At 38.8% G+C, this 17,501-nt stretch overlaps 2 protein-coding genes across 2 annotated transcripts in view; one reads left to right on the top strand and one right to left on the bottom strand.

The window, feature by feature from the left end:
- Positions 1-4,017, top strand: part of LOC122403127 (guanine nucleotide-binding protein G(I)/G(S)/G(T) subunit beta-1) — a 35,880-nt gene extending 31,863 nt beyond the window's left edge. The window contains exons 4-7 of the mRNA XM_043406466.1: positions 86-379; positions 679-880; positions 1,057-1,273; positions 1,591-4,017. Of these exons, the coding sequence (XP_043262401.1) occupies positions 86-379; positions 679-880; positions 1,057-1,273; positions 1,591-1,697 (820 nt within the window). The 3' untranslated portion in view covers positions 1,698-4,017. The remainder of the gene's footprint in view (positions 1-85; positions 380-678; positions 881-1,056; positions 1,274-1,590) is intronic.
- Positions 3,457-16,905, bottom strand: LOC122403114. Its single transcript, XM_043406448.1, has 10 exons — positions 16,821-16,905; positions 15,428-15,549; positions 15,097-15,300; positions 14,007-14,253; positions 13,598-13,857; positions 12,184-13,528; positions 11,386-11,891; positions 10,548-10,808; positions 3,676-3,843; positions 3,457-3,609 (listed from the first exon to the last, which is right to left on the bottom strand). Exons 1-10 carry the CDS (start codon positions 16,903-16,905, stop codon positions 3,457-3,459), a joined length of 3,351 nt encoding a protein of 1,116 aa, XP_043262383.1.
- Positions 16,906-17,501: the final 596 nt, after the last annotated feature.

Here is a 17,501-nt window from a genome sequence, read left to right as displayed (position 1 = left end):
TGACCCATGAGACTCGATTTCAATAGAAATTTCACTAGCCAAAACTTTAAATAAAAATGTCGTTTTTATTTTGTTTGATTTATAGAAATTTAGTATCAGCGTCGCAAGATGGAAAACTGATAGTTTGGGACAGTTACACCACCAACAAAGTTCATGCGATTCCCTTACGCTCTTCGTGGGTAATGACTTGTGCATACGCACCATCGGGTAGTTATGTGGCTTGCGGTGGGCTAGATAACATTTGCTCCATCTATAGTCTTAAAACTAGAGAAGGAAATGTAAGAGTTAGTAGAGAACTCCCAGGTCACTCTGGATACTTATCCTGCTGCCGATTCTATGATGACAACCAGATTGTCACTAGTTCCGGCGACATGACTTGGTAAGAATCATTTTTCATATCTATAATTCTCTATCAAGTAAAAAGTTACTACTTACAATTCCTATTATCTACATACAAATTTGATTAGGCATTGAAACAACGAGAACAATTTTATTCAGTTTAGGGAATTTCTCTGCAACGTAGTAACAAAGGTTACATTGAATGTATGACAAAAGTATACTCCGAGTATTCATCCTTTCCCTTGATTCCCACGGGTATTCCTTCTCCTATCGGTAATTATGTCGCTCGGAAAAGTGTTTGAACCGCGACACAATGGCACATTTTTTGTTTTCAAACAGTGCCCTGTGGGACATAGAAACTGGTCAACAGTGTACCTCCTTCATCGGACACACGGGCGATGTAATGTCTCTTTCGTTGGCACCAGACACGCGTACATTCGTATCTGGCGCGTGTGACGCCAGTGCAAAACTCTGGGACATTCGTGAGGGATCTTGCAAGCAAACCTTCCCAGGCCATGAGAGCGATATAAACGCTGTTACGGTAAGAGCTTGACTTTTTTAATATCGAGCTTCTATATCTTTCGTTGCTTCTCGTCACGTTCAGTATTTTGGTTGTTATCTTTGACCCTGGCGACAAGAGAATACACCCTTCATACTGGAGGGAAAATTTTTTAAATTCGACATAATGTTCAATGTGAAACATTTTATCGTGTGTAGTTCTTCCCGAATGGATACGCTTTCGCGACGGGTTCGGATGACGCTACTTGCAGACTCTTCGACATTAGGGCGGATCAAGAACTGGCGATGTACAGCCACGACAATATTATCTGCGGTATCACGAGTGTAGCGTTCAGCAAGAGCGGTAGATTATTATTGGCCGGATATGACGACTTCAACTGCAACGTTTGGGATTCTATGAAAGCCGAACGAGCTGGTGCGTTTTTGCTTCGATTAATAAAATACATTTCAGGAGAGAAGAGAAATTTTCTTTCAAGCCCTTCTCTCTCTGTTCATTTTTCTGTTATTAGATTTTTTGTCCGAATATCTTGTAACGTCTTACCATGTCTCTGAAATTGCACTCTTGCAGAATGATGCTCTTCTTTCCTTTTTCTTTAATGTTTATAGAAATTTGTTTATCTTCATATTACCTTATTTATATATATACGGCACTTTCCATTCTAGGCACGCCCTGCTCTGATTCGATGTGTCGAGATATAGATCTTTGCGAAGTGTTTCGTTTTTATTTTGTAGGAATCCTTGCTGGCCACGATAATCGCGTGTCTTGTCTGGGCGTTACGGAGGATGGTATGGCGATAGCGACGGGCTCCTGGGACTCGTTCCTGCGTATTTGGAACTAACTTGGGGTTCATCCCAATACGTTCCTCCAAAGAACCAACTGCAGCCAATCAGCATACAGTATAAGCATTAAGTACCACCACTTGACCACCGAAGTCGGCGTGCCCGTATCCTCGATGGAGTCAAACTACTCGCCAGGTTCACCAGAGTTGACGTTGATCAGAAAGTTTGAACATCCGATAGACAGCAGCAACAGCAAGAAGAAAAGCAGTAAGAAAGGCGATAGCGTCGGCAGCAGCAGCAGCAGCACCGAATTTAAAAACGTTTTGGGTTGTGGTGGCAAAAAAGACTACCGGAGGCGCGTCGTCGATTTGAGCTGGCGACGTGGCAAAGTCGGCGATAAAATCACTCGCGAATATCAACGCTTCTAGTATGAATATCGTTCATTTGACACTCGAACGTATATAACGATGATTGAGAAAGAAGCACGGCGAAAGGAAGATCGACAGAACGGAGAGGAGCACCAAGGCTGACAGCCAAATCTCTCTGGTGTCGTGTACACGCTTCCTTTTTCTCCTCCCCTTTCTCAAGAATCACTCGGCGAACCTCCGAAGAGCACGTGCTGTTTCACACCTTGATAGCTTCTCCTCGAAGACCTTTTCCTGCCTCGAGGGTCGAGACAAGAAATCGATGATGGCACTGCCGTGGGTCGGGTGTCGTTGGAAGCGTTTTATTCGAACAAAAGGTTCCGAGCGTTCACTGCCGATGAAGCGCCGACATGGCTGCTCCGGCGGTAGATTTTATGTTCTTTTCGACACGCACGAACCAAGTCGTACCAAGTCACACAATGAAGGAACGAAAACAGTCGCTCGTGCACTGCACAAAAGCAAACGCGATCATGAAAACTATATATACATATACGTATGTCGACGACGAGCAGCCAAGGTTACGATAATCTCGCATATTGCATTCAACCTACACGCACACCGTACGCACGTGTATTAATACGTACATAGGAAACTACATACATACATTTGCACAGAAACGCGAAGTATCGTAAACAAAAGGCATCTGCCATTAAGTATACAGAGTTGGTCATCCACGAGCCCCGATGTATAAGTCACTATTTCTTGATCACGTTAAATTTTTCTTTTTACTATTTGTTTTGTATTATTCTTCAAATTTCGATCTCTTTCGTAAATCTCATCCTCTTTTGAGGGGCTAAGTCAGACGTAAAATAAAGAACAGAAACGGAGGATAAAGGATTGGCGAAGATTGCATCGTTTCTTGTATCTGTATCCGCCGAGTTTGCATTAATACCTTTGATTAATTTTTATAGATGTATCATTATTTATTTTGTATAGACCTCTGCTATATAGACCATCCTATACGTTCTTGTTTTCTTCTTTTGTTTTGAAAAGTTGAGTGAATGTTCGAGTTAAGAAATATTGTTCGAGAGTGAACGAGTTCGGATGTGCAAGAATGAGCGAAAGGTCTCGAAGGCGCGGCCCATTGCCAATCAAAATGAGAATCCAAATGAGAGAGACAAAAACAAATAATAATGATACTCCTAAGTTGTTCCTCCGGTCGATTGTTACACACTTTTCGTCGTAATTTGGATCGTCATGCATGAAAGGACACATCGTTGAAAAGAAAATGTCGCGATAAGGCCAGTTGAAACGGAGATATCCTAAATTCTATGTATTTCGCCTCGTCGTGAGTCTACGTACACACGCGAGGGACCAGCATAAAGTACGAAGAGAAGGGAATATTTAATGTAACGTGTAATCGTTTAGTTTGTAGCCTCTATTCCCTATTCCTCTATATAGAAGCAGCGAGACCGAGAAGAGTTCCTCTTATACTCTCGCCAAAGCAGAGTCCCAGATCTTTCTCCAGTATCGGTCCAACACCGAAGAGTTCTCGAACCTGCGAGGAAGGCACGTGTTCTCGACGAAAATGTCGTCCCAGAAGTTCCTTTGAAATAGGACCCAAAGAATAACGAATCGAAGCTATGGACCGCGAGACTAAACTCTCTCTCACCCTCGTCGTATTCTTCTCTTCTTTTCTGTCTTTAGCTCCTCTCCTTAGAAGTTTTATTTTTTCGCCGATTCTTTCGTACGATTGTGTTTTTACTTGTACCGTCGACTTTCCTCGTTCATCTATGTTTACTCCCTCGTCATTCCCCTTTTCACCTTCTCTGTCCCCTTTCTGTCGAAACAAAAAAATAGGTGTTTAAACTGTGTATGCATTTAAAGTAATAATATTAATGATAATGTTTAATATTAATATTAATGATGATTGTAATTTATAATTATTAATATTTAATATATAAGTATCTAAGGAGATAGCGATGGATCCACTTGTTCAGTACCGTAGACTAATGACCCAATCGCTTTCCGGCGACCACGCTATCTCGCCATCTTTTTTTTTTTTTTTTTTTTTTTTTTATAAATAAACTGTTCTCATCGGTTTCCTAACAGTGTTGCTCTTTTTGTATATTTTATTGTATCGTATTGGCCTTTGATATTCGCGAAGTGAACAATATAAGATTTTTATTTGGACGAGTGTTTATTACGCTCTTAGATAACTTTAAGTAAAACATGAAAAATATTCTAGCTGTTGATTGTTGGAAAAAAGAGCTGAATCGCGAGCAAAGAGAAGCGTGGCTTTCGGAACGCGAATAGCAACAATTGTTTTCCTAACAGATCAAGTACGTAATCTGACTAAAGAACCGTTAAGAGCAGAACCAAGAAATCTCTGACGAGAATCTAAAGACGTTAACTCTACTACATGTTACGAGATGAAGAGAAACTTCTCTTTCTTGAACAGTAACGTTAATAATCGGTTTTTTAATATAACTTTTTTCGACTAATCTCGCTTGTGTCACACGCCTCTGTATCTTCTAGCGACCAATTAGACAAAAGAAAACGATCTTTTCTCTGCATCAACCAAAAAAAGAGAACCTTCTTCCTTCGGACGTTACGATGATAAATTCGACCCACCGTTTCAAAACAAGAACAAATAAAACACATAGTGACCGCTATTCAATCTACGGAACATTAAGAGAGTTCAAGACGAAGGAAGAAGCGTACTTTGGGGGAAATATGGAAATAGATTTGTGCTTTTTGTATTTCGCGATTCCGTGGCCTCTCGGAAGAGGCTTCCCGTTTTTGTATTTCGAAGCCTCGAGCCACAGGAGCAATATGGTTTCTTATTCTTTTTACGAATACAAGTATACGTATGTATATGTGTGTGTATATATACACATGCATATACTGTCGACGAATAGCATGCAAAATTAACGATTTCTTAAGTCTCTAGTCATAGTAACGGCATGCGCAAGGGAATGCATAAAATGGAAAATAGGAAGGAGAGACAGAAGTTTGTGAGCAGAACACATTGTCGTTCTTTTAAGTTTTCCCTTTCATTTGATTTTTATCGAAATAGTCTCCCCGTCCACGAACAAGAATGCGAGAACTGTTTTTAACCATTTAATTTGTCGAGTACATGGGAACACACGTTTATTATCGAATCGATTGTGACGCATTAGCGGCGATAAGTAAACGAAGGAATTAGTCTTTTGATTTTTTTTTTTAATTTTTCTTTTTTAAATTTTTTTTTTTTTTTTTTTTTTTTTTAAATCGTAAGAGCATAAAGGTGAATAAAAGTACTTGGAAAAATGAAACGTGGCGTTTTAGTTATTTTTTTACCGCTGCTCGGCTTTCGTTATCACCCCGACATCTTCTGAACGATACACTCGACTCCGCTTAATTTTTTCGGCTTCCGTTCACGTTGATTTCCGTTTTCCGATCGGTCGGAAAGAGATCGAGGGAATTCTCTTGGGTTCTATTTCAATGTGAAAATCGTTGGACACGCGGTGTGAAACTAGAAACGAAGGGAAAAAAGGAAAGATGCCGACAAGAGTCATTTACGATGGACGACAAAAAGCCATCAAGAAAACTGCCTCTTTTGAGTTACGAGCGAATACAAAGTACGATACACATAATATACATGTAGTAACGTGTGTCATATACACAAAGAGACGTATGAATAATGCGTTATCTGCTGTTAAGCTGAACGGCAAGACGTGTCCAAGTAACACGGAGGACGGTGAAAAATGAAACGTAACTGTAAGAGGATTAAACAGGAAGGATCGACATGTACGCCCAAAAACCAACAAAAGACAACCGAGAGACATACGAAATCACTGTTAAATGATAGATAGTTACAAGAATTTCATCACTTTTTTATATATAAAAGTATATATGTATATATACATATACATACATATAATGATAATAACAACAATAATAATGATAAATTATTATCGACGGTTAGACTAGCTCATTCGAGTATCATCTTTCGCGGTCGTTGCTTTCACAGGGTGCGAAGACGGCAATTCCCGTGTTTTTACTGTCCTTGTGAACGTAGAAACTATAGTCCGTGTTCTCCAGGAAAGCGTTGATTTCTCATGAATTCGACGACAATGGTCCTTGGTCCTTGTCGCGATACGTTTTAAGTCTCGTGGGTGTTCCTGTCATCGTCATCGTCACTCATGCGACACGCCGTGGGAGAACATTTTTTCCATGGATTCGAATAGAAAGAAACGAGGGAAGGAAGAAGACCTACCCTTGGGAGCAACAAAAGTACGACAGGTGCTATACGTAGAGCGCTCCGAACTCCCAGAATAACACGCGGACAACGTAGCGTGGCCCGAGTTCCGAGGTAGTCCTACGTCGCTACGACGAAAGCCGAATAAAAAGTTCGAAAGGAAGAGAGGAATACGGTCTCGAAACGATCCTTTGGAGGTCAGCACATTCCGGAGGCCATTCGCGCCATTAAGTAGCTAAACAAGTTAGAGAAAAAATGCGCGGCGCAGCGTGTTCGTTCCAAAACCGCGGTTAAGGATATCGTCGCCCGATGAATGTTTTTCTGTACACTTAGGTATCGCCCTAGCTGTATCTGTATATCGCCACGTGCTTTTTTCAGGGAAATCGTGCGTAGAGATCCATGAAATACGAAACACGAATCGACCAATACATTCGATCAGAGCGATCCACCGCGATGCTGGATGATTTCTATGCGAGACAGAGATCAGAATCGCCGGAGACTATTATTCTTTATGTTCCCTTTTTTCCCCGCTGCGTGTACACGCAAACGTATCGAGGTATCTGATTGTCACGAGAAACGTATACGGTGACACATCCCGCATTCTATCGATTCAAAGATAGAATTTGACAACTTAGAAAATATTTTCATGGTGGGAGAACGCTGTTTTAAACGTATCAATAGATTCTTACGACCATTATGTTCCAATGTAATTCAAAACGTTAATTGATGAAACAATTTCCTTATTCTTTAGCAACACATTTGTCATTATTCTTCTATTTTTAAACAGTATGGGATGATAATACTTCCACAGGAATGTTTTTTAAGCTGTCGAACTACGCACAGACGCTCGAGAAATTAGAATTAATCGTGAAATTTCCAGGGAACGTGCACAAACGAGGAACGCCGCTTCGATTATAAACGATGGCCGATTATCTAATTTAGCGCGTCAGAACGATAATTTTTTTGATAATCAGAGGAAAGAGAAATGTTGGAACTTTCGCTTAGAATAATTTGCGTGCTCGTCGAGCGAAGATTCAATTTTTTCCCCTCGATACGGTGAACAGAGATATGGCGATCGTTGTCAAATTTAATAACGGTTGCAATCGATCCTTGAACGATCTCGTTCATGAAATATTAAATTCGAAGACGACCGAAGAAGACATCGACGGGCCAATCAACATAAGTATCGCGCATCCTATTAGTCAGATCCATTTCTATCAATACTGTTGCGAATAGTCTTACATTGTTTATCTTAAGATTTTAACACTGTTTACAAGATAACGTTTTTTCATAATAATTGTTCTTGTACATCTTTTGTAGACACTCTACGGCGAGTACACTTTGTATAATGATTTCGTTCGAGACCCTCGCGGAAGAACGGCGTTTTGGCTTTAATTTTGGAAAATTTAGGGTCGATTTACAGAACAAAGAAAAACTCACGAGAGAAGAATGCCAAAGAGACAAGAAATGCTAAGATTTCTACACGATGTTCAATGAAATTGAATATTCTTTTAAGCAATTTCAAGGGAACTCGTGCGCGAATGTACGATGATTTTTTATTCGATGCGGACTTTGCGAATTGGTTGCTTCGCACAATGAGAACGACGCGTTTCATCGAAATTGTTGAAATTTCCTTTTCTCTCGAAATGTTTTACAATGATCGTAGGCATTGGCCAAGAAAATTGTCTTTTCGAGAATTAGATTTTTATCTGTAGATCGTCATTGTTTGAGGAGACACTTTTCAACGCGTTGCGAGTCGTATACATAGCACAGCGTGAATTTTATTTTTTCCGCCATACTCGTTCGAATTTGCAATCATGTCAATGATTCCGAGAAATCATCGTCACACAAGGATCACGACGAATCCGTGTTGTTTTGTGCATTTAAATTTCTTTTTATAATGCCACATTGTGATTTGGCACCGGAACTTAGGATATAATTTTTCATTGGAATTGTCGGATAGAATTGTTGTTCGGTAACGGTGTAAAACAATTCCAAACGTTTCGATATTGTTTTACGTGTCGTTGAACTTTGTCGAGAGAAGTTTTCGCCGTTCGTTACAAATTTTATTTTAAATTGGAAAAAATTTTAATCCGCGGTACGAAAACGTTTTCAAAATACGATCGAACGATACGTCGTAACATATCTTTGGAAAGCATTTATATTGTATTACGCATCTCGATGCATCGTTTCCGGAATATTCCGTTGAACCTTGCGCACGCAGCGACGCGAGAACACCAACGCACGATGACAATCCTCCTTAAAAAAAATAAATGAAAAAAAAAAACGTAACGATCGTAGTATAAAGACGAGTAATTTTCACGGGGACCGTGAGAAGCTCGTTGCACTCGACTGGAAGAAAAGTGCACGAGCTGCTTGCATTATCTTTGCACAATAAAGGCGGACCGACGCGCAAAGGCTCGTCTAAAAATAGGGATCAAGAGTACGCGAAGAATCAACGAGAACGACGTTATTTTTCACGGACTAGAATAAAGAAGACTGACAAGCGCTCGAACGATGGGTGTTCGAAATTTTCGCAAGATGTTCCCGACGAGGTTTTTCCGTTCGTTTCCTCTCGACATGATTGCAAATTCGACGCGATTGCTCGCGTTTTTCACGTACGCAGGTCCATCGCATACTCACACAGTTCCATTCGCGCTGTTCGATTTTTAATCGTCCTTTATCCCCATCGCGAAGTCGCCGTCACACTTCTGGATCGCGAAAAGAAATTGATAATTTTCCCCCTCAGGAGGGAGAAGGTACAGAATTCAGAGCGGCGAGCTTCCCGAAACTTTTACAGCGATTCGAGGAAACTCTTTAATACTGAAAGCATAGGCGTTAAGGTACTCTCTCTGTAACGTAACGTGTAAGGGCTGTCATGCATCACATAATGAATTAATTGCGACTAAAGCAAAGGCAACCACCACTATTACAATACGATAATAAGCAAAAATATGCCCAAAGAGACGTATACACGATGCAACCCCGAAAAGTTTCGATCGACAATCAAGCCAAGTCGAAAAGTCGGTAACCGATCCCAAAGTCGAACCACTCGAGCAAACTTTCCGCGCGTCTCGTTTCTGATCGTCGATCGGGATTCTTCTCGACGCTCGGTATACTTCAGAAAATAAGTTACAATTAGGGAGCAACCGAATACGTGGCGTGTATGAAAGCAAAAAACGCTGTACGAAGAATTCTGCGACTGAGTGTGCACGTTCGATTAATGTCAGTTGGCGTGAAAGACAGAGCGAGTGAGTGAGAGAAAGAGAGGGAGATCGGACATTTATAAATCTATTATTGTAATAATTATAGAGACAGTGGAGCATAATGTATCTGTACGTTTCTTTACTTCCTGCGGTGAGCCAGAAAGCAGTAACGTAGTTCTTAAGAGCACGCGAAAAGAAAAAAAAATCGTATAACGTATATTACGAAGTTAAACGAGTTAAACGAACGGAAAGGGAAATGGTCGAATAGAAACAAAAAGAACGGCAGCTGATAGGAGGAAATAAAAAACGGAGGAAAATGGTTCGACGCGAGATGCGACGGAAAAAAATTTCGTTCCGATATCATCCTATATAAACGTATAAAGTTATCATGAGCTTTTTGCCAAGCTTTTGCGAGGACGCGGACGATTCGAGCAGAATTCCCATCCGTTGTCCTCGAGGAACGACGAAAGACGTAAGAACGTCGGAGACTATTGTTTCGTTTGCAAGCAACCGATCGTCATTACACATAATTACGGATTAATTATTCTTACTATTAATTACAGTTCACCAGATCATCGCCATCATCGTTATTATTATTATATAATTGATGTGAGTGTGGACAAAAAGAAAAAAATAAAGTGTACGTAGTAGAAGCTCCATCTACTTTGCCATCCGTCGTTTAGGTTAATTCTTCTACGGACGTTTTTGTTTTTTTCTTCCGATTTCGTTGATTAAATTTCACCTTTATGAAGAACAAACATATTTTAAAGGGTCTACAATTTTTATTCGATGACAGGAAGTTTCTTAAAAAATCTATTTTTTCTTGTAATTTCAACGCACAGGAAATTAGAAGGTAACAGTTTTATTTCAAAACGCAAAAAAAGAAGTACAGAGTTTCGGTACAACTCAACTTATAAAACCTACGGAACGATAATTATCTGCAAGAAATCATTTCTTACAATATACAAAATTGCTCATTTTTTTATGTTTTTTATTTTTTATCAATTTTAACGTGCACAAGTTGGTTTCTAAGTTAGAATATTTCTTGATGAATCGTATCATACTTTCAAATTCCTTTCACTTTTCTTGAACGACCTGCATTTCCAAATTTTTCCTCGTTTTCCAGACTTTTGTGTCTGAAATTTCGTTTTCCTGGTTACCAATATCGTCGATCGATAGTGCTTCCGGTATTCCATTTGTCTCTGAGTCCCTATCCGAAATTTCTACAACTTTTTCAGTTTCCGCGTTCAATTCATTCTTTTCGGTGGCGCACTGCGCGAGATCAACGTCGTTGATGTCCTGTACAGGATCCTTCCGCATCAGGTTCATGAAGAATTTTCTACTATCGTCGAATTGCTAAACCCAATAGCGAATATTAAGACCATTAATAAAATTGCCAATCTGGTAAGCATAATCAACGAATTACAAATTTCTTTCTCTACAATATCGATGTACACGTTTACGCCTTGACGGTCGCACGTTATAATAAAAACTTCTAAACTGTTTGCTATTTCAAAAAATGTTAATTCACCATTTTTATAAACACTCAAGTATTTCCACTACATACTATAACAATTAAATAAAATTAAACAAATATTATTCGTTTGGAAATATAGTTTTTCTCGTTATCCCAAAAATAGTTTAAAAGTGTGGAATTGTATAAGTTAAAAATTGAAAATAAAAGAATTCAAATTTTTTACACAAAAATAAGGCACACGAGAATGCTAGAAATGTGATTATAAGAAACCGTAAATGTAGATAGATAGCATAATGAATGCAAGACTGAAATCTGAATCAAATTGAATTAATCGAATTAGTGATGTTGATTTAGTGATCGAAAAAGTTAAATCATGTACATGTGACCGTGGCCATAAAAGTGTTAAAACAAAAATAAAAGAAATAAAGATTAATGGTAAAAATTTCAAGTACTAACAAGTTCCTGATTGCAGGTGACGGATGATTGCTGAAGGAACGATTTTCTTACGGCCATGGCGTCCCTGGAAATCTTCATCAACTTTTCAGCCGATTTTCTGGCCTTCTCCATTTGTTCCTCGCTTTTTGGAGCACTTATACTCTTTAATATTCTATCTTTTAACACCGTGTCCATCGTAGAATCTTCAGCATGGACAGGTGGTTCTTCAAGTCCTTCAATGTCGTCTACGTTTGTTGGATTCTGTGAAATCTCCTCGATCAATGGCTTTGTTTGTTTCTTTTTCGACTGTTTGGTCTCCCTTGACGATAGAACGTCGCGTTTCTTTTCCTCGAGATCTATTTTGCTGCCCTTCATGAAATCTGGTTCGATCAGTAGCTTCCTGCCGCTCTTTAGCTGCTCCAAATGCTGACAAAATTCTTGATAGAAATCCAGACCGTTCATTATCAACGAATCTCGTTTTTCGGCAATTTCAGACTCTTTCAGAAGCTGCGTGATCGATTGTATGTCTGAAATAAAATTTTCGTCCAAGTATTCTAAAATTTTTGAACTTTCAAAGCGAATTTTATTTTATATTAACGTATTAGTACGGGGATTGATTAATAAGTAAGGTCTCCAAAGCAAAAAAACTTTATTTTGAGATCATTTTCATTAATCCCTCTTATCTCAAGCATATTTTATAGGGTTCGAAGGCCTTAGTTATGAATGAACCCTCGTACTTACAGGTAAAGATTAATAAATAAATTAAAATTTGCAAATTAACAAACATGCTACCATATTATTATTTTATTTTGTACTTACCCTTGTCGTTCCGTACGGATTCTTCTTCTTGCGATCGTTCGTTGGATGAAATAGGTTTTCTAGAATTTTCTGAAATATCGAGAGAAGAACATTTTGTTGAAATTAAACCTACCGCCGTACTCGTTAAAAAATCTGTCTGATCGCAGTCGGTGGATTTCCAATTTCCCTGAGCTTTGTTCGTTATCAAATTCTCTATGCATTTGTCGATCAACGACGATTCCTTTCTCATAAATTTTCTCGCCTCTCTCATTAAATGCTTTTTACATTTATTCGTCGTGTCTCTGCCATTATCTCGATCGTTCGGATTTGTTTCAGAATCCACGTCTTCGATTAAATGCGACTTTTTGCTGGCCACGTTTAAATACTCACAATCGTGTGCTCTTTTACAAGATTTTGAAACGTGATTCGACTTATCCGCGCGGAACGAAGCTATCAGTGCATTTAAAGCCTGAATATCAGAACTCTGACCTTTTTCCTTATTTTTTTCAACCTGGACATTTATCGAAGACTCCTTCTTTTCTAGTACATTACCAACAACATCTAATTTCTTAACAGAACACATCGTTTCCTCGTTAACTTGTACGAGTCTCTCATGGAGATCAATCACAGTTTTCACGGATTCGTTATCCGAGTCATCGTCATCGGTCGAATTCACAAATGTGACCTCGTCAGAATTCACTTCCAATATATCAGTTTGAACAGGTTCTTTTTTAATTGAACATCGTTTGTTTTCTGTCTTTAAATTGTTTGTGTTTGACAGAATCGTGCCGGTAGAAACGCATCTTCTTACACTACTGGAATCTCGTGCAATTTCTTCGGCAGTCTCCTCGGTTTCTTCTATAGCAAATAATTCGTGAGAGCTGTGCGATTTCGGCGCCCTCTCGAATTTAGTGTTTTTTAGATTTTTATGATCCAGTTCGTGAAACAGAGAATGAAACACGGCCATAGGTGCTTCTTCTTTTTTTTCTTTTGCAGGCGATTTACACAACGTGGAATTATCTTCATTTTCGGGGTAAGTTTTTACATCCTGCATAATAAGCTTGGAACACAACTTTAAATTTAGCATGTCGTAAACTCCTTGCGAGGATGTAACTTCCCTCTTCTTTTCTTCGGCTCTTTTATTCTGCGAAGCTCGTTCGTCCGAAACTTTTTCTGGATCATCTTCAACGATGTCAGTTTTTCTAATGTTATGCAAGTCTTCGGTAACCACTGTAACCTCTGTTTTCTTCTTTGCTTCTTCTTCTCTTCGTTTCATAATTTCCACAACCTTCGACTTTCTTTCCTTCGTATTCCACCCTTTAAAATTATCCTCTCCTTTTATCGATATCGAAGACTGTTTCTCTTCCTGTTTGTCGTTCGTATCGGGCATAGATTGAGAATTACCGTACTCTTTCTCGCCCCAGAATCCTTCAACGTAACCATTCTTAAAGCAGATTTTATTCTCCTCGACGAACTTGTCCATGTCGGCACAGAACTCTTTCATGTCCTTTCGTATTCCGCTCAACTGACTGCTCAAAGGATGTCTGTCATTCTTTCTTTGATAATCGTTTATGATGTCCTTGCACGAGCCTTGATTCTCCATAATTTTCATTTCCTTATTTTTCACGATGTCATTACAGTCCAAATTGTCGCGGGAAATGGACGAACTTTTAAAAAGCTTCGTTTGATCGTTTGCTGAAATAAAAAAGTATTATTAGCTGAGCCGACTGCTCGATTACCAAATAAGAACAGCACGAAGCGTTTCTGTAACGCCCGAAATATTTCGTGAGCCGTAACGAAGTTTTTCTTGTAATAATCGTATTCGGAAATGGTATGTAATTTACTATCGTCGTCCTTGTTCTGGTCGGTCATGCAAGATCCAGGAGCAATTTCGGTCTCGTTGGTCGTCCCCAGGACAAGTTTCTCGTAATGGGCCAGTTCTCTTCCCAGAGCATAACCACCTCGTGGATCGTTGATGCTTCTTCGCTCGTCCAAAATTTTCTTTCCTTGCCTCTTCGGATCAACGTATCCCACCGCGTATTCCTCCGTCTCCGTTATTTCTTCTATCAACTTCGGTGGTGTCTCCAATATCTTAGAAAAAGAAACGGGACCCAGCATCGAGCAAACGCGGTTTGATATACGCAAAATAAAAGGGTTTCAATATTTTCACTAATACATAATATTAGTAAGTAATTGTAATATATAACATGGTGTTTACAAAGATTAGGATAATCAAAACTTGTGCCTAGCGTATAACTACATTTCTGTGGGCAAATGGAAAGTGCGACAAGTGTGAAACATGTATTTAAAAAGTACAATTTGTTTTTGTATCTATAATAAAAAATATTTAATGATGACACCTTACCAAATAGAGTATTCGAATTAATATTTGTTAATGGCGAAAGTACAAAGTACTGAAACACTGGTATAAAATTCTATTAATGTTGCATTCATTCATTATTTGTATATTTTTACGGAATTGTGCACAAATGTCGCATTTAAATTACCTCGATGATGATGTGACTATGGCAGGTATTTCTATACCGTACTTGTCATTGTCTGAGGGGTAATTCACATCAATTGAAGAAACCATAAAACTCAAAACATAGTACCTCTAACTAATATAATTTGTAAATATAAATATTTAATTTGTAAAATATGTATAATATAGTTTTTCCGCAAAGCATAGTACATACGAGGAAATAATGTCAAGATCTTGAAGATTGGCGAGCTCAATGAGAACATTACAATAGAAATGCATAACGTGGTAAGCAGAAATGTTTAATAAAAGGAAAGAAATTATCGAAGCTTTAGGGCTGCGTTTTTTAGTCTATCTATGTCAAAATTCCAAGTGAAAAGCGAGTTTATGTTGGTTTAAGTTTGGCATGGTTTAAATGGAACTTGAAAGCATTAGTGCGAGAAACACCAAAATACCTCTGTTCTCCGGGGTAACAAAAGCTCGGGAGCGATCTCGGTGTAGGCTTTCCTTTCTTTCTCCGCCATTGGCCTCCTTCCGTCACTTTTCTCAGCTCCTTTTTGCCCCGTTCCATCGTTCTCCACCTCTTCGTCCGATGACGAGGACGCGGAGGAACTGCAGGAGGATGAGACGTCCGACTTTTTCTTCTTCTCCAGGTTGAGCTTGAAGGTTCATCAAGCCGGCACGAGGGGTTTCACGTGGTGAATGATCAAATAGTCGATGGGGCCGATGGGTGATATTATTCGAAGCACGAATTCTGTACCAGACCTTGACAAAACTAGTTCTTACCAGTTCTTTGCTCGTGCATACAAGCTTGGCTACTTCTTCGTCCTCCTTCGTCTTCTTCTTACCCTCCGCCTCCTTTTCGGACGTCCCGACCGGTTTGTACAGCTTCCTTTTGTTTATCAGGGCTTTCGAGGGCGGACGCAGGTCCACGGGTAAACAGAGATAGATCGAACGGATGATAGATTAGGTTGATTTATCATTTCTCTAGGACTCGTCGCGATATACACAGTGATTCTAAACAAACGTCATACGATTTGCAGGTGTACTTTGCGTCTCGAATCTGAGAAAAGCGTTCTAAAAAACATGGCTACAAAAGTTTGGGTCCAAGGCTTTTTTTCGAAGATAAACTCCGAAGTTTCTGAAGAATTTCAACAAATAAAAGTGTTTCCGTTGTGTAGAGAATCGGGCATGAAAATAGATTGCTTTGTTAGAATCTAATACCAGCAATGGTGAATTGAGATAAGCTCAAAAAATGGGTGGGAAGGGCTAACAACAAATTACAAAAAAATTTAAGATTTCGAAGATTCGAGAATTTCACCCTCAGGAGTTATAAATGGAAATATTAAAGTCTTATACAACATTTGTCGACGGACAGACATCAGCTCAAAGTGATTAAAATTCAGATAATATATTTCTTTTAATCGATAGGAAAGGACTCAAGTTCCTATAGATTCCCTCCCTTTGTTTCCAATACTGGATACCAGTGCACTATTATTTTATCACTGATGTTTGAATAAATGTGTAAAGAATTCTTTCTTTCTCCGTTATGTGCTGTTTACAACTATTATCAATTACCATAACGCTTGTGTTTAAATCGAATCATGATATCAGAATCAAACCTCCGTTAGCATTTAGGCGTCCTTGAAGATGGATAGATGGGTCCGTCGGAGGATCTCTGGACTGCGAGGTGTTGGACATTTTGATAGAAAACGTTCTAGGTTTATTAGAAAATATTCTGTTATCAGAAAGAAAAAGAGAAGTGGTTTCACGTTTCATGTTTCTTGATCGTAAATTTCATAAAAGGTAAACAGGTTGCGACGAACCAATTAACTAGCTGTTTGATTTAAATTTCCTGGATATCTATTTGTAGATCCATTTGAAATCAGTGCATGCAATATGATCAGAAACACTCTGAATATTAAGAGGATGGTCTTGTTCTTCGCATTGGACGCCATTTTGAACACCTACTCCAACGACTAATTCCCTTAGGATAAGTGAAAACAAACACGATATATTTCGGAAATAAAAGGTTTCCAAACTCATATTTAATAGAACTTTTTTCTTAGATCCAGAGTGCAGAGCACGCCTGTAAATTTTGCGATGTTTGTTTAGAATCACCCTGTATACTTGGGCGAATAAAGATAGAGGATCGTCGAAACTTTCGATTTTTACTTACCTTGCACGCTATCGTTGATTTTCTTCTGCTCCGCTTCGATCCAACGCCTCCTCTCGGCTACTTCTTCGTCTGGTCCTCCACGCATCCTGTCTTGGTGACATTTTTGTTAATATTAATCATTTCAGTTTCACGTCGGTATCTTATATTTCACGTTTCAGCTAAGGCAATATGTAAATTTTTCGTCGTTCAAGTTGTTCGTGGTTTCTTAGAAACCGAAGGGTGTTAACGCTGTTTAAAGCAGAGATGCACAACATACGGCGCGCCGCATTGATTTAATATGGCCGACGACCTGTTTTGAATAAAAGAAATAACTCTGTTAAGTCTGGCATGACAAAGTTTGGATCACCAGATACCTATAAAAATGAAATTGTTTATTTTAACGACTATCTTAGGAACAGATTTTTGACAAGAGAAACTATTAGGTTAATACTTTATTATAAACTTTCACTGCATAACCTACTACTATTCACAATTAGACAAATGGAAAGCAACCATACAAATGGGTGCCACTGATATTTAGAAAACGAGTTATTCCGTATTAATATAAAACAGTCACAAAAATTTATTCCATGTTTACGTAAAACGACCAATTAGAAATGTAATTCGCCAGTTTTTAGAGTAATTCCTACAACTATTTCATGCGTTGTAGATAATTTACCCTTAAATATGAATGAAAAGAAA

Source organism: Colletes gigas, unplaced genomic scaffold (genome assembly GCF_013123115.1).
Source record: "Colletes gigas isolate AHSC1104 unplaced genomic scaffold, ASM1312311v1 Colletes_gigas_Sc00044, whole genome shotgun sequence".
Lineage (NCBI taxonomy): Eukaryota > Metazoa > Arthropoda > Insecta > Hymenoptera > Colletidae > Colletes > Colletes gigas.
The sequence above is the reverse complement of the archived record's forward strand: the minus strand, read 5'-3'. Positions and strand labels throughout refer to the sequence as shown.

Bases quoted from the DNA above. Each gene is read 5' to 3' on its own strand.
- LOC122403114 (XM_043406448.1), bottom strand. From the start codon at position 16,905: ATGCGTGGAGGACCAGACGAAGAAGTAGCCGAGAGGAGGCGTTGGATC. The intron at 14,254-15,096 runs GTATTTTGGTGT...TCTTTTTCTAAG, and splicing joins TGTTACCCCGGAGAACAGAG to ATATTGGAGACACCACCGAA. The intron at 11,892-12,183 runs GTAAGTACAAAA...ATTTTATTTCAG, and splicing joins ATCCGTACGGAACGACAAGG to ACATACAATCGATCACGCAG.